At 45.8% G+C, this 23,674-nt stretch overlaps 1 protein-coding gene across 5 annotated transcripts in view; it reads left to right on the forward strand.

The window, feature by feature from the left end:
- RGS6 (regulator of G protein signaling 6) overlaps positions 1-23,674 on the forward strand; it is a 474,528-nt gene that overhangs the window by 392,059 nt on the left and 58,795 nt on the right. For all 5 annotated transcript variants that reach the window (XM_032482302.1, XM_032482301.1, XM_032482305.1 and 2 more), the window contains exons 8-12: positions 2,941-3,017; positions 5,451-5,532; positions 6,981-7,055; positions 8,519-8,617; positions 9,701-9,762. In XM_032482302.1, coding sequence (XP_032338193.1) covers positions 2,941-3,017; positions 5,451-5,532; positions 6,981-7,055; positions 8,519-8,617; positions 9,701-9,762 — 395 coding nt within the window. The remainder of the gene's footprint in view (positions 1-2,940; positions 3,018-5,450; positions 5,533-6,980; positions 7,056-8,518; positions 8,618-9,700; positions 9,763-23,674) is intronic.

Here is a 23,674-nt window from a genome sequence, read left to right on the forward strand (position 1 = left end):
TAACCAAGTCATTCCACTCCTAGATACATACCCTAGAGAAACTGGAGCATACAATTACACAAAAACCTGTACACTAATGTCTGTAGCAGCTTTACATGTGATAACCCAAAGCTGAAAATAACCCAAATGCACTTTAACAGGTGAATGGTTGAATAAACTAGGCTACAGCCATATAATGGAATACTAGTCTGCAATGAAAAGGAACAAGCTGTTGATCAGAGGAGTATCAAAGACATTATGTTGAGTGAAGGAAGCCGGTCTCAAAAGATTGCAACTGTGTGATTCCACTTATGTGATGCTCTTCTAACTACAAAGCTGTCATGAGGGAAAGTAGATCAGTGGCTGCCAGGAAGCAGCTATAAAGAGAACACAGGGAGTTTTAGGGGGTGACGGAACCATTCTGGATCCCAGTTGCTGTGATGCTTACATGAATATATACATGTGTACACCAAAATGTATACACCAAAAAAAGCAAATTTACTATATGATAATTTTTTAATTTAGTATATGATAATTTTTTAATTGCATCTTCATACCTAATCCACCTGTGCTTGGCAGTAGATGCAGCATCTAAGGACCAAATCCAATCCAGAAGGTCAGATGCCTGTCAGATGAAGATACACTTTCCCAGCTTTCCTCCCCCTCCACCTTCTTTCATAAGGTGTGATTTCTTGTAGAAACCGGAGGTCCCACCACCCTCAGATCCATTTCCATTTAACAGCCAAAGCACAGAGAACTTGAAGATTCACAGAAAATATCTTAAAATTCTGAGTTGCAGAATCTTTCCTCCAAAACCAAACTTTGTATGGGTCACAGAAAATCTGGGATTTTGGCCAGCTTTTCACATGCCCTCCAGAGAGGTGCTGCTGAGCATGGAATGACCGAAGGGCGGGCAGCTTGGAGGAGGGGCAGCGTTAGGGGCAGTGAGGAATTCTCCCTGATGATCCAGCATTGACAGCACCTCAGATCCACCCACCTCCCACTCTGCCAAAACAAACATGAGGCCCCGCTCCACCAGACCTTGTCCCTCTTGGGTACCTGTGCCCAAGCCCACCAACCCACTGAGCCACTGCTCCCCTCTCCTCAGCCCAAGGGGAACGTGCATGCCATCTGAGAGCAGGGTCAGTGGATGGCCCTCCACCCACTTTGATCCTATGGGCATCACAGGACCTACGAATGGGTGGAAACAGTAGTGAAGGATGCAGTGTTTACCCAGAGCCTCGGGATCTGGCTAGAGTTTACTTGTTTGTGGGAGCCATGAAACAAATATTTTTGAATGTTATGATCTTCCCAAGCAACCTGAGCAAGGCGGTTCTGTGACTCTGAGCATCCCAGGCACCCAGCCCCTGCACCATCCGCCCTCGTGTGCCAGCAGTCACCACTCTTCCAGAAGACTGCTGTCTGACTCTCCATGCACCCAGTGCAAAGTGCTTTACAGCATGACTACATCCCTTCCTGAACACAACCTACAGGAATAAGCCAGACCGCAGCAGCACGTGCCACTCCGTCCTGTGTCTCCCTTCCCCGTGTCCCCCCTGTTTTAGAAAAGCTCCTAGATGGAAACAAGACAGCTCCAAATCCTGACGGATTTTATTCCATTGTCTCTTCTCTTGCCATACAACATTCTACTTTGGTATTTGTACGGAGTATGGCATTAAGACGTTCTTTTGGGTTGAAGTTCTGCCTAAAAGTGGTTAAAACTTTTTTAAAAAAGCATTTTATTTTCAAAATTCAGTCATTTTATAATTTTTTTCTGATCACATAGTCCCTTTGTAAAAACAAAAATTCAAACAGCAAAGAAAGGAGAGAAAATAACCTTCAGTCCTTCTCCCTTACGCTTTTTTCTGTACATACATTTCTTTCCTAACCAAAAAAACTTGAATCACACCATAAACATTACTGTGTAAGCTGCTTCTTTCCCCAGTCATACTCTTTCTGTATCAGTAATAATTATCTGCATTATCATTTTTAATGGCTGCCTAGTATTCCATGGTATGTCTGTGTCATAATTTATATAACTGCTCCCCAGTTGCCTGACATTCAGGCTTTACCATCTTTGCTTCCTGTGAACAGTAGAAGAATCAAAGGGACAGTTTTTTGAGGTACTCGTACACCAAGCCTTGGTAATAACCAAGTTCAGCTGGTCTTCAACCAAAGCTCCTTTTATATTAATAATCCACTAATGAGGGTAATCAGTTAATGTTGGCATGAGGGCTGTGAAAATACACAGCATCAGAATTAGGCAGATCATTAGGGGATCTGTCAGACACCCCTCCTCATCGTCCCTACTGTGCCACTAGGTAACTCTCCAGGCTTTGAGAAAAGGCTTCTCCCCTCTTCCTCTAAAGACAACCCTGCATGCCTTTTCTTTCTTTTTGTTCTGGGTTTTCCTTTTGTGAACATCACAAACCTCAGCACTCCCTTCTTTTCCCCTTTTGAATCCAGGCTTTCAAAGTTATTGCCAGGTCCTCTGAGTTCTCCTTTCCTGTCACCTTCCCAGTCCCCGGCTCACTGGAAGATGAGTCTTGAGAAATCCATTGTTGGTTTTGCTCCCAGAGATGTCCAGTCAGTTGCAAAGGCCCCTTGTCCTTTCCCCAAATCCTGCCTGAGCAACCACAAACCATCCTTCCTATCTTCAGTGGCCTTTATAACAAGTGCTGTGTGAGTTGTGTTCTTGTAAAACACACAAGAGGAGAGGAACCAGAGGAACCCCAGAGGCTTCAGATTTAATGGGTGTGTAAATGAATATTAATAGTTCTGCTTTGTACAGCAGGGTCTGGTGCAAAGTCAAATTGGGTTCATGCCCAATGAATTTGAAGGGGGAACCTGCTGTTTGGTTGGGAGTAACCAAAATAGATGGCTACCTTGTAATAAGCACAGGTGTCGATGTGCAAACTTACGATGATTAATGCCTTCTTGTTGATTTTTATTTCTCATTAGGAAAACTTAGCAAGACTCCAGAGGGCCTTTGCAAGGAAGTGGGAATTCATCTTCATGCAAGCAGAAGCACAAGTAAAGTAGGTGAACTTAATAGAGACCCTTGCAAAGAGAAAAAGACTCTCTGACTCTGGAATTTGGAGGTGGGGTGACAGTGGGGTTTTCTTCTAGGGCCAGCCGACTGTGGTTAGTCACTGTCTCTCTCATAATAGTAACTGAGCAGAAGTCAAGGTTAGGATGGGCAAGTTGCAGCTCTGTCACCCATGGCGCTCTAAAATTTCAAAAGTGTGTGTTCCAGCAAGCAATGGGGTTCCTCCCAAACGTAGAACTCTGGTTCCAAGAAGGTATACCTAATTCCCAGGGAGATTTCCAAATCTCCTCCTGTGCTCAGAGGCTGAAAAACATCAGACCCACTTTACCTGCTGGTCTGGAAATTTCATCTTCATAGGGAAACACAGTGGAGTTTTAGGGAGGCCAACAAGTAGCCCTTCCCCTATACCCCCCCAGCGGGGAGTTCAGAACCAATCTAAGGTAAGGCACAGAGGTCGGACATTTGCAGTCCAAAATGTCAAGTTATCACTGCTAAAACTAGTTACAGGACATGATTTTTAATCTGTGACCACAGACCTTTACCCTGGAATCAAGCTCGCCCACCCTGGGCAGAGCTGAGTATCTGCAGGACCTCCTCCCACCCCGGGGCAGAGTTGACCCCTGCAAGTTTACTGCACACAGAGAACAGGAGTCCTGAGGACAAGCTGGCCCAGGCAGGGCCCAGAAGGACCGACTTGAACTTTCTCACTTTCTTCTTTCAAAGATGCCAATAAGTCAGTCTTCCTCCCCTGGAGAACAAGAGATGAAGGAGGAGAAAAGTTGGTGTTTTCCCCCTATTTTTCCCTCCCAGGGAGTACAGTAGAAATTCTTTCCTTTCTAAGGAAGCATGAGAAGTGGGCAGCGAATGTCCCCCAGTTCACAAACATGGTTGTCAACCAGATCCTTTTGATTCCGGGAGATGGACTTGCTTAGGTGGAGTTCCCTCTTGTCCTTTCCAGCAATGGCCTCTGATTTAGCTACAAGCGTTACAGGGGCAGAGGAAGGGGTGGGGAAAGGCTGCTGAGCTGGGATGAGGCGAGAACTTTTTCTCTGAGCACCGCTTGTACCTGAGCATCCCCAATGGGTCTTCAGAGGATCCCTGCGCACTCCTGGGCACCACTGCAGCCCATCGCCCAGAGCTGAGTCTCAGGCTGTGTGGGTGACATTAGTCACAGGTACGGTCACAGCTGGGAACGACTTGCAGTGACTGGGTCCAGTGGGCTGCACAGTGCCATCAGGCTCCCCCTCCCTCTGCAGTCTCTGCCCTCCACCCACGAATCCCCACGCCTGCCCACCCACCCCTACCCCGTGCTCCCAGCAGCTCCCAGGGGAGGTGCACACCAGGCACTGGATGCTGAGCTGCGGCTGGAAGAGCCCTGGCCCCGGGCGAAGGAGAAAGCAGGAGGGTGGGTGCATGGGTGAGAAGGAGGCAGAACTGAGCCTGTGCACTCAGAAGCCACCAGGAAGCCAAGAGGAGGACTGATTACACTTTCAGGATCACACAGCCTCGCGTGTTACCAACGGAGGGGAAAGTGTCACTTTGTACATATATGGTATACCTCGATTCACTTTTTTGATTAACTCTGTGATTACATTATAATGTGGGCCATTTAAGTACACAGTAATTATCATAAAAATCACAGGGTTATTATGGGTTTATTTCAGTCCAGTAAACTAAAGTACTCCCACGAGAGCCAAGAACCAGAGGTTACATGGCAGTTCACCTGAGTTACTTTTTACTTAGAGAGTATGAAGTAATACGGACTTTTGGGGGGAAGGCTCTTATCTGTGCTCCCGATCAGAACGTAAGGAATCTGTCTTTGTCTTGCACCTGCGTCCTCCTGCCCTCCAGCCCCCCTTCCCCTGAGCTGAGGCCAGTGATCTCCGCCTTCTGGATCTTCTCACAAGCTAGGGCTATTACTCTGCTTTTAGAAAGCCAGATGGTTTAAGTGGCTTCTAAAACACATAGCTGCAGCATTCTGAAGACATTCCAACTGACTGAATCTAAAGCAAACTTTCAAATTTGAGGTTGAAACATTGCAATCTTATGGTTGCATTCCTTCCTATAATTTGAATATGCAGTATCCGTTTTGATGGGGGGGCATGTCAACAGATGATTCAGTTCTTGTAATCCAATTCTTAATAATTCAGACAGTTGCATTCTTGAACCCTCCTAAAGCTCACCCTGTTCATTACACGTATTTGGCAACTTGTAATCTAACCTAAAGCAAGCTCTCTTACTGTGTGTGGGCTTCTTGAGGTTTCCTTGAGGAAAATACACCCGTATTATACAATTCTGCAGAGAGTTTAAGAGCCGTGGGCACACTAAGGTCCTAAAACACGGGAGCACAGAGCTGGCACATGGATCAGGAAGGAAAACAGAAGACAAAGGCCTCTGATCTCCCGCTTTTTCACTCTTTCAGGATTGATCGGAAAAAGGACAAGACAGAAAGGAAAATTTTGGATAGTCAAGAACGGGCCTTTTGGGATGTGCACAGGCCAGTGGTGAGAAAGCTCTGCTTGGTTCTCTAAGTTTTTTAAAATTTTCTCTCTTCCTTCCCTTAAAAGAAAAGACTGCGTTTGGCCACCAGGCATCTCATTGTTAAGACAATTGCTGACTAAGCTTTGTGCAATAGTTTTGCCATTCATTCATAGAATCTCAGGAGATTTTCTGGAATGTATGTCAGTTACACCTTTTAAAAAGTATCTATCCATGAATATATGGAATTGGAAATGGTGGAGTTGTGGGAATTCCACCTGGGGGACTTTGGGCTCCCAAAGTTTACAGTCCTGAATGAGGCAATTTCCATGTCTACTACATTCAACTCTAAATCTTAGAATATTCTCTTTCAAATGCAACCAGTTGCCATTAGTCACAGTAGTCATGTTCTATAAAGTCACCGAGAACACCGAATTTGCAGATACCTACCTTTATCCTGGGAGAAATACAGGGTTAGATCCCTGCAAGCCTCTGGTCGCATTTTCATCAGCTGATCGATATATAACCTTATTCACAGTGTGTTTCGGTCTAGAGACACCTTATCTAATATATACTATTGATCACTGACATTGAACTCGCAGCCAATAGCTCTAGAGCTCACACTTGGATGGAGATTTTCCAATATACCTATTTTCTCCATAATACACATCACAGCCTTTTGATACTTAGGAATACTTGACAGCACTAGGCTGGAGGGGTGAGGGGGCAGGTATTTCAAACAGCAAAATCACCAATAAATACACAAAAATGTGTAAAATGTGGTGCTCAATAGACCATGAACAGGCCACTTGTTGACAGCGTGAGATGAACAGGAAGGTGGAGCCTCACTTGGTTCGACCTCACCGGAAACACACACACTGGGCAACTCAAAATTTCTCCTGCTCTGTACAAATGACCAGGAAGGCACCACAGGCATTGCTTGGAGGTTATAAATACATCTTAGCAAGTAGGCAAATTCACAAAGACGAAATCCATGAGTAAGGAGGTTTTCTAATTTCCCATTATTAAAGCAAATCTTGTATTTTCCTCATGAAATGGAACTAGAATGAATAAACTATGTCAGGCTTCCTCAAGGCTGATTAAAACTAAAACCAAAAAAAGAGAGATAGATACTTCCCCATCCTGATATGTCAGTGTGTGAAATAACAAAGGCCGTGACAAGCCATCTCCCCACTTTGAATAATAAATTCACTCATAAACTGTACACTACCCTCTACATATCATCCTTAGATACTATGAGGTGAGCTGTTTTATTTCATATGAGAACTCTGCAGAGGAACGCATATTGAAGATGAGACATCTTTGTAAAAAAAAAGGTTGTAAATGGCAAAATGGAGATAATCATGTGTTATCTGTAACAGGAAAGATAAAGATTGGTTCTGATGGTGTCACTTGAGCCCAACTGGAAGGTTTGATTTTCACTTAGTAATTTATATAATGATTTTTTTCTCAGCCAGGCTGTGTGAACACAACAGAAATGGATATCAGAAAATGTCGACGTTTGAAGAACCCGCAAAAAGTTAAAAAGGTTCGCTAGTTTAGCTGAATTTAAAATTCTTGATGGGAATCACCCTTCCATTTCTGGTACTGTTCAGATAATAATTTGCTAGTTGCAATTCTTCCCCATTTCATCCTTTGAAGCCATTTCATTCACTCATTCTACAAATATTTATGGGGTGGCTGGCGTGTGCTTGGCACTGTTTCGGCTATGGAAATACAGTGACAAGTGCTACGAAGCCCACAGCCTGGTGGGCATGAAGCAAACCAACAGTGGGAAGTACAGGATGGTTCAGGGACACCAGGAGGGGGCGCCAGACTGAGGGCTTCTTCCCAAGGGCTTCCATAGCAGACTCAAGGGTGCGGAGGTCTGAAGGGTAAGTAGCAGTTGGTTCTGGGGAGGCAGTAGAAAGGAAAGGAAACGAAAGGAACAAAAAGTCGGGAAATCCCCAAGGTGAAGGCCAGCTGGGGACTTGTAAACAAATGAAAGTCTTTTAATACAGCCAGGTCTCCCAAAGTCAAGCCACCATCTCACCCAGCCGTAAGTGCCCAGTGGTCATTCGTGCTTCACTATACTGGGGCAATGGCTCTCGCTCATCTAGATCTGTGACATGACATATGTGTCAGCTTCTTGAATTTACTTACACATTTCGTTCTTCCTTGAGATATTGATGCCCCTTGTATTCAGCGTTATGATGTTAGTCTTAAAATGTCCTCATTTAATCTTTAAAGATCCCCTGATTCTAATGTTCCAGAATTTCATGGAGCCCACATCCACCATATGCAAGCTTTTCTTGATTTTATAGATTTCAGCAATAAATTGTATACCCATCAGGCTTTTATTTCTTTCCCAGAACAAAGATTGTCATTCATCTGACTCTAACAAAAGGAACAGATTAAAAAGTAGCCATAGCTGTGGGGATGTGGAAAAAGTGAGTCCACGAAATGGATTAGCTTAAAAGGAAAAAAATCAGAAACGCTGCCATCTCGAGTTTGTACCAGAAGGGCACATCAGCTGCAGACCAACAGAAAATCTGGAGGGGATCTTTTGTGCATAATCTTCAGCAGTTGCTCTTACACTTTCTCATGTCTCAGAATCACCTGGGGCATTGGATGAAAATGAAGGTCCCCAAAGCACACCCACAAAGATTCTGATTCAAGAGGTCTAGGGTGGAGCTCAGCAATGCACATCTTTACCAAGTATCCAAGATAATTCTTTGCAGATGGTCTATGCACTGTCCTTGAAGAAACAGATAGACAAGAAGACCATTTCAGCTCAATAAAAGGAAGGATTTTCTAACAGTGGTAACCCGAAGATGGGACCAGCTGCCTCAAGAGGCAGGGTTCCCGTTATTGGAGAAATTCAAGAAGAAATTCATCGTCAGGATGTCATAGAGGGAATTAGCAGCATCAGATGAGCGCTTGAACTAGCTGACCCTTCAGGCCCCTTCAATTCTCAAGGTGCGTGATTCAACATTCTTGTTTCTTCTCTAGTCGGTGTACGGCGTGACTGATGAATCCCAGTCGCAGAGCCCAGTGCACATACCCAGTCAGCCGATCAGGAAAACTACAAAAGAGGACGTCCGGAAACAGGTGAGTGAATTGGCTACTGCGCTCTCAGGAGGAGACGTGGCCAGTTTGAAAACCTTTTGAATGTTCACCTCTGAAGACAGACTGAGCTTTGAGTTCTTGGAAAGTGCAGTGGAAGTCAGCTATGGGTGGCTTGAACCTTTGAGTGCTGTGTGTGAATAATTCACGGAGGCTGGAGAGGAAAAATTCTCCACCTGGTTCCTCCAGCAGTTATTAGAAAAGGACGTAAGTGAGTTAGCCCAGTACCGTGGGCTGACTGGCGTAGTCAGGTTTCCCACAAGACACTGTGGGGGCTGGAGGAGGGAGGGCCCTTAAAATTGTAATACGCTTTCAGCGGAAGCCAGCTCAGGACCACCAACTTTATTGCTCCGATTCAAAAGGAAAGTTGGCAAATAAAGCAAGCCTTACTCGCAATGCCATTTCAGCATTGCTTGGTTCCATGTTATCTTAACTCATAATGAGAAGTTAACTGGTCAATCCAGGTCAGCATACACTAGCTAATTACATCACTCCCTTCCGGGGGTTCACTAGTAATGAAGTGATTTCAGAGTCTACTCATTGCATTATTCTTTACTGGCTTCTGGGGGGCACCCAAAGGAGTAAATTGTGAGGGGCCTGCGTTGACAAGTTTATTGTTGGGTGGGGAAAAGGAAGCAGATGTATGTAAAATAGCTACTCGGTGATTCTAGTCAAGGACACCAAGTACATGGGTGCGGTGTAGGTGTGAAAGCTGCTTAGAAGATCACTGGAGAGTAGTCAAACCAGATATTTATGGTGTGTGTGTTACCTCCATGCTGTTGCTAAGCTTTATAGAGTGTAAACAACCTTCAAGTTTGCCATCACTTTTGGGAATCAAGATGAGTTATAACACAGTACAGGAGAACATGTGACATGGGCTAAATTGTAGAGTGTGTTTCTCAAGTGTGATAGGAATTTCCAAAAAAGCAAACTGTAAAGTTGGAGGACTGGAGAAGTCTGTCCAAAGGAAGTGCTGGATCTTGGTGGAAATACAGGATTTGGGTTCCTGGGGTGAAGGGGCGAAATATTCCCATTTGGTCTTCACACTTCTGTTCTGCCTTTCCCCAGATAACATTTTTGAATGCACAGATTGACAGACATTGTTTAAAAATGTCCAAAGTGGCTGAAAGGTATGTTTCCTTTAATATTACTGCTTTCTTCTGATTTAACAAAGGAGAAATGTTACAGGGTTATGGCTAACCAGCATGTACCAAGAGGCAGACCATAGTCATTTCTTAAGCTGATGGGTGAAAAAACCACAGGCTCTGTGTGAGTACAACCAAGACCTCCCTTTACTGATGCCAAGAAATGTTCTGTTGCAAGCTTTCTGGGGAGTGGCTGCAGGACCTTGCCAATCAAGGAAGAACATCCTTAAAAGCTACATAATGCACTTTTACCTTCAGCCTCTTGATTAATTCAGACGGAATTGCTCCCTTCTCGGCTATAAAACGCCTAGATTCACTTTATAGGGGGAAAGAAATTATGTGTGCCCTTTGAGGTGCTGGCTCCACAAACAGGAGGGGACTGGACCATCAGGAGGCGTTCCACCTCCACACACCATCAACCTCCAAACTGCATCAAATCAGCTGTAAAGAAGTATTTGGCACCTCCAGCCTGCCGGCTGCAGAAGCTTTGTGCTACAATCTGCACCAGTAGCTGGTTCCACTCTGTTAACTCATGGGAGACTCAGTGTTGTCAACTAACTGGTCTGTTCCGGGACTCTCAGTGAAGAGGGGAGACTGCCGGGGGTGGGGGTCTGTGTGGAGTAAGTCTGAGCGAGGGGCCGCAGACAGAAGGTTTGTTCATCCATATGCTACCGCTAAAGCGATGACCAGTATCTGAAGGATAAAGGGCTTAAGCTGGGCCTTAGTGTTTATTGGCTGTCACAGTAAAGTAGGTCCTTTAAGCCCACCTCACACAGAGGGCTGGCTGGGTGTTCAACCTGTAAGCCTTTCTCTGCTGGCCCCTGGATCGATCCACATCTTGTTTCTAGATAGATAACAACAAATTGAGGCAAAGAAAACCCTGTTTCCAAATGCAAAACCTGAACTCACGCTTTGCCTTCAGGTGGCCAGAGACACCCCTGGATTGGGGCTCATCTCTTTGGTGGCATCTGGTATCTATTCCAGGACTTTGCAGCAGTGTCGCGATTGACATTCGGGGTAGAATACTTCGTTGTTGTAGGAGGCCATCCCGTACATGAGAAGATGTTCGGCAGCATCCCTGAACCCTACCCACTAGACGCCAAAACCCCAGCTCACAGTTATGACAACCAAAAATGTCTCCAGACATTGCCAAACATCCCCAGGAGGGCCAGAATTGACCCTGTTGAGGATTACTGATTTCCCTAACTCACATGCTTGAGAAGGTTGCTGCGGCTGGAGCTCACCTCACATTTAGAACACGGTGTTCTGAAGTCGCAGTTTCAGCCAAGCCTGTCGGCTGGGGAGCCACCTCCCCGCGCTCTCATAATAGGGGACTTTCGGAGTACCAGCTGTAAAACTGCTTTTTAGATCTCACTGTGGTCACCTTTTTCCCAGAAGGGAACATGTGGGGGAAATAGCTGGGATGATTTTGACTCCATTTGTGTCAGAGCCTGTGAGGAACTATGAGCTTCTTTCTCTGTAAAAAAAGGGACCGGAGTGGCCGGCCTGGTGTTTGTGAGGGTCAGGGCTAGCCTTGGAAGAGCACTTGGAGTTTGCAATCCTAGGAGACCGTGCGTGTGACAGCATCTTTCCTTGGGTCTGGTCGCCTGGGTCCGTGGTTTTGATTATCCAAGTGGGGGAGTGGGTTAATGATGGAGATTCCCAAGCCTAGTGCTGGGGAGTTGGATTCAGTGGTTCCCAGTAGATCTGAAGAAGCCACATTTTAAAAAAAATTTGTGATTGAAGTGTAGTTGATTTACAATGTTAGTTTCAGGTGTACAGCAAAGTGATCCAGTTATATATATACATACATGTATTTTTTTTCTTTTCAGATTCATTAGATGTTATTATAAGAAATTGAATATAGTTCCCTGTGCTTTACAGTAGGTCCTTGTTGTTTATCTATTTTATATATAGTAGTGTGTGTCTGTTAATCCCCAACCCCTAATTTATCCCTCCTGCCCTTTCCCCTTTGGTAACCAGTTTGTTTTCTATGGCCATGAGTCTTTTTTTGGGAACCTGCATTTTGAATACTCTGAAGTAGACTGACCAGGTCTCAGGATTTGGGGAAACCACAGTCTACCATTCACAGTGACCTGAGAGCTCACATCAAAGGGGACCCCCAGCTTCGTCTTCTCTTTGGGGTGTGGAGAGAGATCCAAAGCCAGTCAGCTGGAGGGAGGCCAACCTTGCAGGTGTGCCGAGTGGGGGCAACAGCCAGCCCGGTGTGGGAGGGGAGCCTGGCAGCACCTATTGTTTGTTTCCCTGCGGTCAGGGAGGGGCCCCACCTGGCAGCATCTAATTATGCTTGAGAGGCTGCTCACATTGAAGAGATTATTCATTCCAGCCATCCACTCCTCACTCCCCAGCCTGAAGCTTTCACGAGTCTCCGCCCAGCAGAGACCAGATTTTATTCCCAGCAGCGATAACTGGCAACTTTGCAATGTGACACAAGGGTTTTTCATTAAAGTCACAAGGAAACCCCCAGATAGGAGGAGGGAGAGGAGCCAGGTGTTAGCGGGAGATAAAGCAGCCTGGAGCCTTGGACTGTCAGCGGCTCTGCGAGGGTGGGGACAGGGAGGTGGCAGCTGGCCTTGGGTGCGACTGCTCTGCTCGCCAGAGCGATCTCAGGTGGGGACCTCGTCCCCATGCCAGCTCTGGTGTCCCTGGGCCTGCTCCCAGGGGACAGTGGTCATTAACCAGAAGCCATCAGGCAAAGGACCGCAGCCCCTGGAGAACAGGGGCACATCGTTTTTCACTTAGTTCCCCGAAAACTGGTCCTGGGCAGAGGCTGGGGGGAAGGTGGTTATAAAGGTCTGGTTCTAAAAAGGCAAAGGTCAAGGATGAGTCAAAGGGTGCAACCAGTCCCAGCTGGAAAAAGAATAAGGAAACTCCGCAAACTAAAGGCATAGAACAGAACAATTTAGGGGACGGGTGTGGAACCAGCCATCTGGGTTTGGATCCCGCCTCAGCCATTTTCTAACTGTGTGACCTTAGGCAAGTTGCTTCACCTCTCTGTGCCTCTGTTCCACCTCTTTAAAGGCGAGAGAGCAGTAGTTCTCAACAGGGTCAATGAGTTAATCCATGGCGAGAGCTTGATAAAGTCCTTGGCACTTACTGCACGTGCAGTGAATGTGAATGGTTATTATCTTCCAGTGCAGGGCTTAATGGTGCTTTGGAAAGGAGCAGAATTCAAGTGCGTAAGATGCAATGAGCTGGGTGTACCCTGTCCAGAGGAGCAGAGGGCAGGCCAAGCAACGAGGCTGGCCCTGCAGGTGGCAGTTTTGTGTTAACACAATTCCTCCCACCCTCTCTCTTTTCAGTCTCCCACACAGAGAGCCCCCACAGGCTGCCGAGGGCTGGCCCTGCTGTCTGCAGCCTGTGTGCCCTGCCTTGGCTGCCTCCCATGGCACCACTCATCCGGCACTTTTGAGGAGGGAGGGGCTGTACATGAAGAGGCTGGCCCTTCTGTACAGATTTTCTTGGGTCATCCTGATTTCAACTATTCTGTCCCATTGTCCCCAAGAGTGGTCAGATGTCCCCGAAATGCGAACATCATGGCAACCAAACTACATTTCCTGGAAGCAGTACAAAAGCCTTTCTGAAATGTCACCCAAGTTTTGCTTCAGAAAGTGTGGCCCTTGCACACACACATAAATTTTCCAGATAAATAATGTTAACACTTTAAGTTTTTTTAGTTGAAGCATTGTCAGTTTACAATGTTGTGTCAACTTTCGGTGTACAGCATAATGTTTCAGTCATACATATACATGCATATATTCATTTTCATATTCTTTTTTATTATAGGTTACTATAAGAGACTGGAAATAGATCCCTGTGCTGTACAGTTGAAACTTGTTTATCTATTTTATATGTAGTAGTTAGTACCTGCAAATCTCGAACTCCCAATTTATCCCTTTCCACCCCCTTCCTTTAACTATTGTGAATGAGAATCTTTCTTAAACATGGTTCATACTCTTGCCTTTTTAAAGAAAGGACACTGCACTGCACTTCAGTTTTCTGGATAACTCCGATCAGTGTTCTCATATTGTGCTCGAAACTGTCAGTGATCAGGGTCTCACTAAGTGCCACAAAATGCTTCCCTTTCCTAAACAGCCCCAGACCATTATGTTGAGGGTCTGTTTCTGCTTTTTAGTCCCTAGCTTGTTTTCTTGTTCCTGTCTTCACACTTGTCTCCAGTAGCCCTTCTTCTTCTCTAAACTAATCCCACTTCCAACCTATAGCAGACCAGGTGTATTAGTTAGCTATTGCTGAGTAACAAACCACCTCAAAACACAGTGACTTCGAACAACAGGCATTTACTACTGCTCACACGTCTATGTGCCAGTCTGTGTGCTCACATGTCTGTGCACATATGTCTTTGTACACAAGTCTGTGTCTGCGGGGCTGCCCTGTGTCTGTGTGCCTCTGTGGACTGGGCCAGCAGCTCTGCTGATCCTGCCTGGGCTCTCTCACGAGTTTGGTTCAGCTGGCTCAGGATGACCTCAGCTGGGACCATGGGGCTCCCCCTCACATGGTCTCTCATCCTCTAGCAGGCTAGTTTGACCTTGTTCACGTGGGGATAGTAGAACTCCAAGAAAGAGAGCAGAAGCATGCAGAGCACCTTGAGGCTTGGAACTGGCACTCTGTCTCTTCTGCTGTGTTTTGTCAACAAAAGCAAACCACAAGCCCAGACCAGATGCAAGGGCTGGGAAAATTGACTCCATTTTTTAAACTGACCTACCACACTAAGAAATCAAATAACCGAGTTCCTTAGCCTCAATCCTAAAGCAAGAGGAAAGAGTCTGTGTGCTTTTCTGAGTAACAGACAGTGAGCCTTAGAGCATAGAGTTTATTTCATTGTAGACTCTGTTCGGAGGCCCTTTTGGTCACTTATCTACCTATGTTTCCTCAGTAGTTGAAGTTGCCAAATAGATGAGGTCTTCCTTTTTGCCAGAGTCCTCAAGGGAATCCATTATTTATTCACCCAAGCCTTCCAGCACTGAACAAACCAACTTTGAAAAGGCAAAAATCTATATGTTTTAGTTCCAAATAATCTGGAAAGTCTCTATTTTGCTATTTTCCCAGAGACTTCTCCCCACCATTGGTGGCACTGAGCTCCAGCCAGTCCCTGCACAGATCACACTGCACTGCCCCATGCAGAGAGATGGCATTGTGTCATTTTATATCTGCTCCTGTATGTGACTCGTCCTTACCCCATCCCTCAGAGCCATCTGTGCATCACAACTGACTGCTGAATTGATTTTTTACCATCACCTTGCTTGTCCACATCTGAGATCACTGCTGCTCCCTGAAATTGGAGCTGTTCCCTCCTCTGCTTCCTGACCTCTGTGATCATGAAATGTAATTAATGAAACAAGATAAGACAGCAAGGGACTGCATACCCTAAGGGTCTATTAAAAACCTGCTAGGGTGATGGAAGTCCGTGAACTTCATGTCTAATGAGAGTTTCAGGGGAGGAAGAAAGGGGTCCAAGAGGTCCTTATGACTTTGCTTTAATGCGATTCCAGACACCACAGGGTCTTTGCTTCTCCTTTCTCTCCGCCCACATTAGGTGATAGAAAAGACATGATCAGAGGTAACACTATAGCCAGAATGACTCCATCCAGGCCAAGATCGAGAAGGGTCACAATACCCGGCCTGGCATATTCTCTTCTTCCTGGGGGGCTAAATTCACCTTCACGTCCCTTCCCTCATCCCGAGTTTCTCTGTTGCGTATGTTTTCTCTGGGTGACCTGAAATTAAGGAACTCTTTATGTTCTCTCCCCTCTCCATCTTCTCCAACATGAAAAACAAAATAAATTAATGAATTAACGAGAACCAAGCTGTCTTCTTCCCTGTCTGTGGTGCTACCCTGCTTTCCACTCTCTTCCTAATCATATCTCTTCCTGCCTGGGTCCCTTTTGTGCATCATTTAGAAACTGCACAAACCAAAAAGGGGTACGAACACCCGCTCCTATTCACCCCTTCTCACAGTCAGTCTCCAGGTTTCCTTCCCGCGGAGAGACGTGAATTTCCCAAGGAATACAGTAGCACATTTGTGTTGTGTTTGTAAAGGAGTAATGACAGTCACTATCCCATAATGCTTTCTATTCTGTGCTTTTGTTTCCCTTTAATAATCATTTCCCCCAGCTGCAAGCCATCCCTCTTTGACGTTCTCCCCTGCGTCTAACAGCATCTCTCCATCTTCTTCCTCACCTGCTTTGTAAATCAAATGCCATGTATATGCTTCACTCTTGGGTTTCTGTGTAGGGAAAACCCAGTCCTCCTTGCCCTGTGTTTCTCCTTTCCTCTCACGCTCCTACCACACTCATGGCACTTCTGACACCAGATGTGTGGGGATTTTTCCTTACACCAGGCAATGACACCAGCTGGATGTCCCGCAATTTAACGCAATTCTGGCACTGTCTACCTGGAGATAGCATCAGATCCCATAGATTAAGGTCTCAGTCCCTTAAGACGACTCCCACCCACTTCAGATGCCAGTCTTAGTAGGTCCCTGGGTTACCCACAACTTCTAACTTGGCTACAAATCAGAGGTTCCCATGACCCCTTCCTTGGGTCTGATTAATTTGTAGTGTCTCACAGAACTCAGGAAAACACTTACTTCCTTACAAGTTTATAAAAGGATATGATAAAGGATACAGATGAACAGCCAGGTGAAGAGGTACACAGGGCAAGGTCTGGGAGGGTCCTGAGTCCAGGAGCTTCTGTCCCTGTGGAGTTGGGGGGCGTCACCCTCCCAGTGTGGATGTGTTCACCAACCTGGAAGCTCTCTGAGTCCCATGCTATTGGGATGTCGTGGAGGCTTTGTCACATAGGCATGATCAATTATTAACTCCATTTCCAGCTCTGCTCCCGTCTCAAGAATAGTGCGTGGGGCTGAAAATGCCAAGCTTCTAATCATGGCTTGGTCTTTCCAGTGACCAGCCCCCCCACCAGGAGCCATCCATGAGCCCACCCAGAGCGGCCTCATTAGCACAAAAGACTCCTATCACTCAGGAGATTACAAGGGTTTCAGGAGCCCTGTGTCAGGGCCCCAAACACATATTTTCTATTATTTCACAGATTCCTTCTTAGGCACCCCTCCATCCATGATGGACAGCATCTCTTTTTCCTCCAAATCACCTGCCATACTTTTTGGGATAACACTCCATACAATTTGTAGCAAAAATTATGAGTCTTTTGTTGTTGTTGTTGTTGTTGTTAAGGGAGAGAGGATGAAATCTAAACTTCTTTCTCAAAAATTTTCAAGTGGTTGGACTAAAAGTTTTCTAAATTCCTGTCTATTATTTCCTTCCTCCCCAGGTTTATCAAAGGAGACCTTCATTAGCAGTCTAAGTGGGAGAGGTTTCATTAATAGCCCCCATTATATATAATATAGAGAGGTAATAACTCCGCCTTACATGTGTGTGTAACTCCACAATATATGTATATATGTAATAACCCATGACTGGTGGATGGAGCTGGAAGCTGTGACTTTGCCGGTAGCTCAGCGCCAGCATCTTCCCGTGATCTGGGGAGCTGTTCACTAATTCATGAAACAAGTAGGTGCTGAATAATATCAGCTAAATGACTGGCTAACCACAGGCTGTTCCCCTGGTGGCCACGTGGCAAAGTTTTGCCACTCACCCTAAGGAGATGGGCAGTAGTATGTGGACCCATCAGCCAGCTCCACACCTCCACCCAAGGACTATTTCAAAATACCGGATGATGGTGGATAGCACATTTGCTAACAATTGGTACATCCACATCTTCTGAAGATGTGAGAATTCTGTCATTTGAAAATGACAAAACCATGTACGAGTCAGGAGGCAGGGATAAGGGGACAAAGATGTTAAAACTGCTAGATGAGAAATTTTGTTCCTAATGGACCGCCTCTGGATTTCCCATGTTTATTTTCTTCATCTCCTTCTGTAATCATCAGTTCAGGCTGCTGTAACAAAACACCACAGACTTGGTGGCTTAAACAACATTTATTTTCTCACAGTTCTGGAGGTTGGAGGTCCATGATCCAGCTGCCCACAGGGCTGGTTTCTGGTGAGGCCTCTCTTCCTGGTTTGCAGACAGCCACCTTCTGGCTGTGTCCTCACATGGCCTTTCCTCTGTGCACACACAGAGGACAGAGAGCTCTCTGTCTCTTGCTTTTCTTATAAGGACGATCCTATCAGATTAGGGCCCCACCCTTATGACCTCACTTAACTTTAATTACCTTCTTAAAGGCTCTACCTCCCAAAACAGCCACATTGGAGGTTAGGGCTTCAACTTACGAAGTTTGGGGAGGGACACAATTCAGTCTGTTAACACCTCCCCGTTCAGCTTTTGTGCCGCTGGTACCCAGCAGTCAGTGCACCGATGCTGTTTGTGTGCTGTTACGTGCCAGGCATTCTTGAAAGCTCTTTCCATGCCTCTCTTTTGTGCTCCCTCTGTGCTTTTCCAGTTATCTCAAGGCTTCCTGTAGTTACCAGTATTGACTTTAGACTCATGTAGTACTTTGTACTGACCATTGCTCCCACCTTCATTGCCTGCCTGGCTTTGTCATTGTCTTTGTGTGTCCCGAGCAGACTCTGTTCATCTTGCTGTCTGTGCCCTGCAAGGAAGTGCATGCTCTAGGGGAGAGGAAACCTCTCTGGCTAATGCTACCAAGGGCTGCCTCGATGAATTGCCTTCACATCCTCATTACCTTCATCCTTTTTTCAACTGTATTATTTGGTTCCAAGTAATGCAACCCCAACCTGGACCCAGGTCAGCTAAAAGAAACATATGTGGGCAGAATACAAGGGGGTACTGCAAACTTGAACTCTGGGAAGGGCTGTGATCCTACTAAGCTCAAGAATAGCTGGAGCCAGGGCCTCGAGCACCTGAGACCCCGTCTTCATCTCTGGTCCTGCTGCACTCCCCGCGATGGCCTCATTCTCTTTCATCACAGAAAGATGTTAGGAAACAGGACCATCTCCAGCCCCTGAACTTTGTCACTTTACAATTGCTACTGCTGATGCTGGAGAAAAAGGATGTTAACTCAGCTTGTGTCAGGTGTCCACTCCTGAACAAGCCATCCATGGGCAGGAGCAGGGCTTATAAGTACACGGCACCACCTTTTATCTACCTCCACACCTAAAGTCACCCTGTGTACATGTTGGGGTGCAATTCCCAGGAGGTGGGTAGAACTGAGCAGAAACCCAGAGACGTCTTCTGTGCTAGCTCACCCACTTTGGAGGACTTCTCACCATCCAGGATCCCTACCTGCTTCATGCAGACCCCGAGGAGACGCAGCACAAGGGTCAGCGCAGCCAAGCACACCCAACTATATCTCTAGACAGTGCTTCTGTCTCTATTTTTGCTCCTTTCACACCTAAGAAATGGCACTGGACAGCCAGAATCAGACCTAAAGGCCTTTTACTCCCTGCATGAAGCTAAGATCTTAAAGTAGCCAGCTCTTTGTTTCTTTCCTCTGGCTCCCACCTTGGAGGCCCTAGCTCCTAAGCAGAAGGCACCTCCAGCCCAGATGAGAGAGACAAGAGGGCAAGAAAAAGGCAAGCAGTCCTCCCTTTCCCTCCCTGCACAGTTTCCATCCAGTCTGGTGATGTGGAGACACAGAAGGGGAGAGGAGGGCATCTTCCCTCTCTGCCCATGTGGGGTATTTTTCACCTCTTCTCAGTCCTCTGCCACCCCAGCTATAGAGCTGACCTTCCGCCACTCTCTCTGAGAAGGATCAATCCCTACAGGAAGCCAGGAGAGCAGCTAAGGCAACAGACAGCTGGAAGTCCACGCCGCCCATAGGAGCCCCCAAGAGAAGGCGGTTTACTGTCTCCTGTCTTTTCCACGCAGTGAAGGTGGCAAACAGGACAAACAAGGGAACACAGACTCATGAACACTGGGTTTATTTGCATGGGTCGTGACAATGGCAGTGAAAACATGTTGGGACCAGTCCCAAAGAGTATCCTGTGTCCACCTTTTATCTACCTCCACACCATCCCCCAGGTGATCTCATTCTCTGCCTTCTGGGCACAGATTGCTTGCAAATCACACTTGTGGAAGGCGGCATAATGGTCCCTCAAGGATGTCCGTGTCCTAATCCCCAGAACCTAGGATTATGTTAGGTTACTGGTGAAAGGGAGTTGAGGTTGCCGATGGAATGAAGATCACTGATCTTAGCTCTCTCTTCATGTGTTCCTCCACCTATATCCTTGATGCCTGCCTGGACCACCTCCCAGGACGTGGAGCTAGGTCATAGGAACAACTTCATTCACACTCAGTGCCTGTTACATAGTCGTATCTTGTGCCCCTGGGTGGTTACAAAATCCCACCTTGGGCTTTCAACCACTTCCCTTGAACCAACATCACCGTTAAATCTCACCACCTTTCCTCCACCCACTCTTCTGAATACCCCCAGATTTCTCTGGGGATATTATAGCTAGTGATGCTCACAGTGGCTCTCTGGCCTTTTAAGACTCTGCTGCCCTAGGCTGGGCAGTGAACCGCTGCCTTCATTGCCTTTCCTGCAGCAATTGGGAGCCCACATGCTGTCTCCTCGAGTGCCCAAGTACGCTGACCCTTGAATAACTCAGGGGTTAGGGGATATGACCATCACACAGTTGAAAATTCACGTACAAAGTATAGTTGACCCTCTGTATCCATAATTCTTTGTGTTGGTTTCTGCATTGGTGAATGCAACCAATGACAGATCGTGTACTACTACAGTATCTATTAGAAAAAAGCCTGAGTACAAGTGGACCAGCAAGGTTCAAACCTACGTTGTTCAAAGGTCAACTGTACTCACTCCAGCCTCGTCTGAGCCTCCTGGCTCTCCTCTCTCCCCAGCTGCTCATTCCTGGCTCCATCTGAAGACCTATGCACGGGACTTGGCCCGGCTGTTGGACCTGCCTTGACAGGTTGGAGGTGTGGCCACATGGAAGGCCTAATAATACACAAGCTGGGGTTGTGGGGAGGGTCTGGTAAGACCTCCAGCCTGACTCACAGAAAGCTAAGGAAGGGTGATGGCGGGGTGGGGATTTTTTTCCATCCCTATGTTTTACTTCTGGGAAATCCATTTCTGGTTAAAAAAATGTTTTTCCTTGAGCCCAGAAAAAACCCCATACACCTACAGTCAATTAATCTTTGACAAAGGAGGCAAGAATATACAATGGAGAAAAGACTGTCTCTTCGACTTCAGAAAACCAGACAGCCACATGTAAATCAATGAAGTTAGAACATTCCCTCACACCATACACAAAAATAAACTCAAAATGGCTTAAAGACTTAAATATAAGACAGGACACCATAAACCTCCTAGAGGAGAACATAGGCAAGACATTCTCTGACATAAATTGTAGCAACACTTTCTGAGGTCAGTCTCCCAAAGCAATAGAAATAAAAGCAAAAATAAACAAAAGGGACCTAATCAAACTTAAAAGCTTTTGCACAGCACAGGGAACCATAAGGAAATGAAACAGTAACCTGCAGGCTGGGAGAAAATATTTTCAAACAATGTGACAGACAAGGGTTTAATTTCCAAAATATATAAACAGCTCATATAACCAATAACAACAAAAAACCAACCCAATCAAAAAATGGGCAGAAGACCTAAGTAGACATTTCTACAAAGAAGACATACAGATGGCCAGTAGGCACATGAAAAAATGCTCAGTATCACTAATTATCAGAGAAATGCAAATCAGAATTACAATGAGGTATCATCTCACACCAGTCAGAATGGCCACCATTAAAATGTCCACAAACAATAAATGCTGGAGATGGTGTGGAGAAAAGGTAACCCTTCTACACTGTTGGTAGGAATGTAAATTGGTGCAGCCACTATAGAGAACAGTATGGAGGTTCCTCTAAAAACTAAACACAGGCTTACCATATGATCCAGCAGTCCCACTCCTGGGCCTGTATCTGGAGAAAACTCTAATTCAAAAACATACATGCTCCCCAGTGTTCATAGTAGCACTATTTATAATAGCCCAGATGTGGAAACGACCTAAATGTCCATCGACAGATGATTGGATAAAGAAAACTTGTACACACACACACACATGCACACACACAATGGAATACTACTCGGGCATAAAAAAGAGTGAGATAATGTCATTTGCAGCAACATGGATGGACCTAGAGATTATCATACTAAGTGAAGTAAGTCAGACAGAAAGACAAATATCATATAGTATTACTCATATGTGGAATCTAAAATATAATACAAATGACCTTATTTACAAAACAGAAACAGACTCACAGACATAGAAAACAAACTTATGGTTATCAACGGGGAAAGGGTGGGGAGGGATAAATTAGAAGTTTGGGATTAGCAGATACAAACTACTATAGATAAAATAAATAAACAACAAGGTCCTACTGTATAGCACAGCAATATCTTGTAATAACCTATAATGGAAAAGAATCTGAAAAAGAATATATGTGTGTGTGTGTATGTGTGTGTGTGTGTGTGTGTATATATATATATATATATATATATATATATATATATATATATATATATATTTAACTGAATCTCTTTATACCAGAAATTAACATAACATTATAAATCAGACATATTTCAATTAAAAATTTTTTTCCTCAAACTTGTAGATGACTAGTTAGATGAAGGCCCAGCCTTTGCCTTGGGCTGCCAAGTAGAAGCCTTTTATCAGAGATTCACAGTCACCAGAGACTGAGGTCACTGGGACAGCAAGATGCAGACATTCGGGAGGACAAAGGGGTCATGGCTGAGCAGAGCCCCATGGACTACACCCATCGTCAGATTTTACCACTGTGAATGCCCAAATGCCTTATAATCAGGAAAGCCCCCAACACCCCATCCTGCCTCAGACACTCCGGAGCATCTCGGTGTGACCTGTAATCTCTTGAATAGACCTAGGTTACCTGCTGCTGGTTTGTTATTGTACCGATCTGAGCAAAGAAGTCAGGTGGTCCACTGTGCCCTCCCCAGGCTCACACCCAGGTGCTTTCATGTTCCTTGCAGTGGGTTGAATAGAGCCCCCCACCTCAAAAAAAAAAAAAGATAAGTGCAAATCCTGACCCATGGGACCTGGGAATAAATGTGACCTTATTTATAAGAAGTCTTTGCAGATGCAATGAAGGATCTTGATATGGGATCATTCTGGATGACCCAGAGAGACCCTAAATCTAATGCCAAGTGTGCTTATAAGAAAGAGGAGAGAAGACACAGACACAGAGGAGAAGCCGTGTGAAGACAGAGGCAGAGACTGGAGTGATGCAGCCACAAGTCAAGGATGGGTCACCCGGAGCCACCAGAATCTGGAAGAGGCAAGGAAGGACTCTCGCCTAGAGACGTCTGAGGGAGCATGGCCCTGCTGACACCTCAATTTCAGACTTCTAGCCCCTCGAAGTGAGAGAGAATAAATTTCTGTTGTTTTAAGCCACCGGTTTTGTCATAATTTGTCACAGCAGCCCTAGAAAACTGACATATTCCTTAATGTGACACCCCATTTCTCTCAGAAAGAATGAAATTAGCCCACGTGGCAAAGGGGTGACTCCCAGTGGAGCTGTCACAACACCAGCTTACTGCCTAGTCCTTCCTGCCACAGTGTCCCCTCAGAGCTCCCTTTCCTGTTCTTTCGCACCTGAGACGCTGTACCACTCGCATGGATGAGGCTTCCCTGGGCCGGATGCACATCTTGTAGGAGATTTCCAGGGCGATGGGCCTGCACTGCACGTGGTGATTTCAGTCATCAATCTTACAGTTGTGGAGCATTTGGAAGACGCTTGAAATGCTTTCCCATTTTTTATCAAAAGTGCTCAAGGCTATTATGTAACATAAGGTGAACCTGACAAAGGTCAGTTCAGTGATCACCAAAGACCCAGATCCAAGGTTTTCCAACCTGGACCAGTT

Source organism: Camelus ferus, chromosome 6, assembly GCF_009834535.1.
Source record: "Camelus ferus isolate YT-003-E chromosome 6, BCGSAC_Cfer_1.0, whole genome shotgun sequence".
NCBI lineage: Eukaryota > Metazoa > Chordata > Mammalia > Artiodactyla > Camelidae > Camelus > Camelus ferus.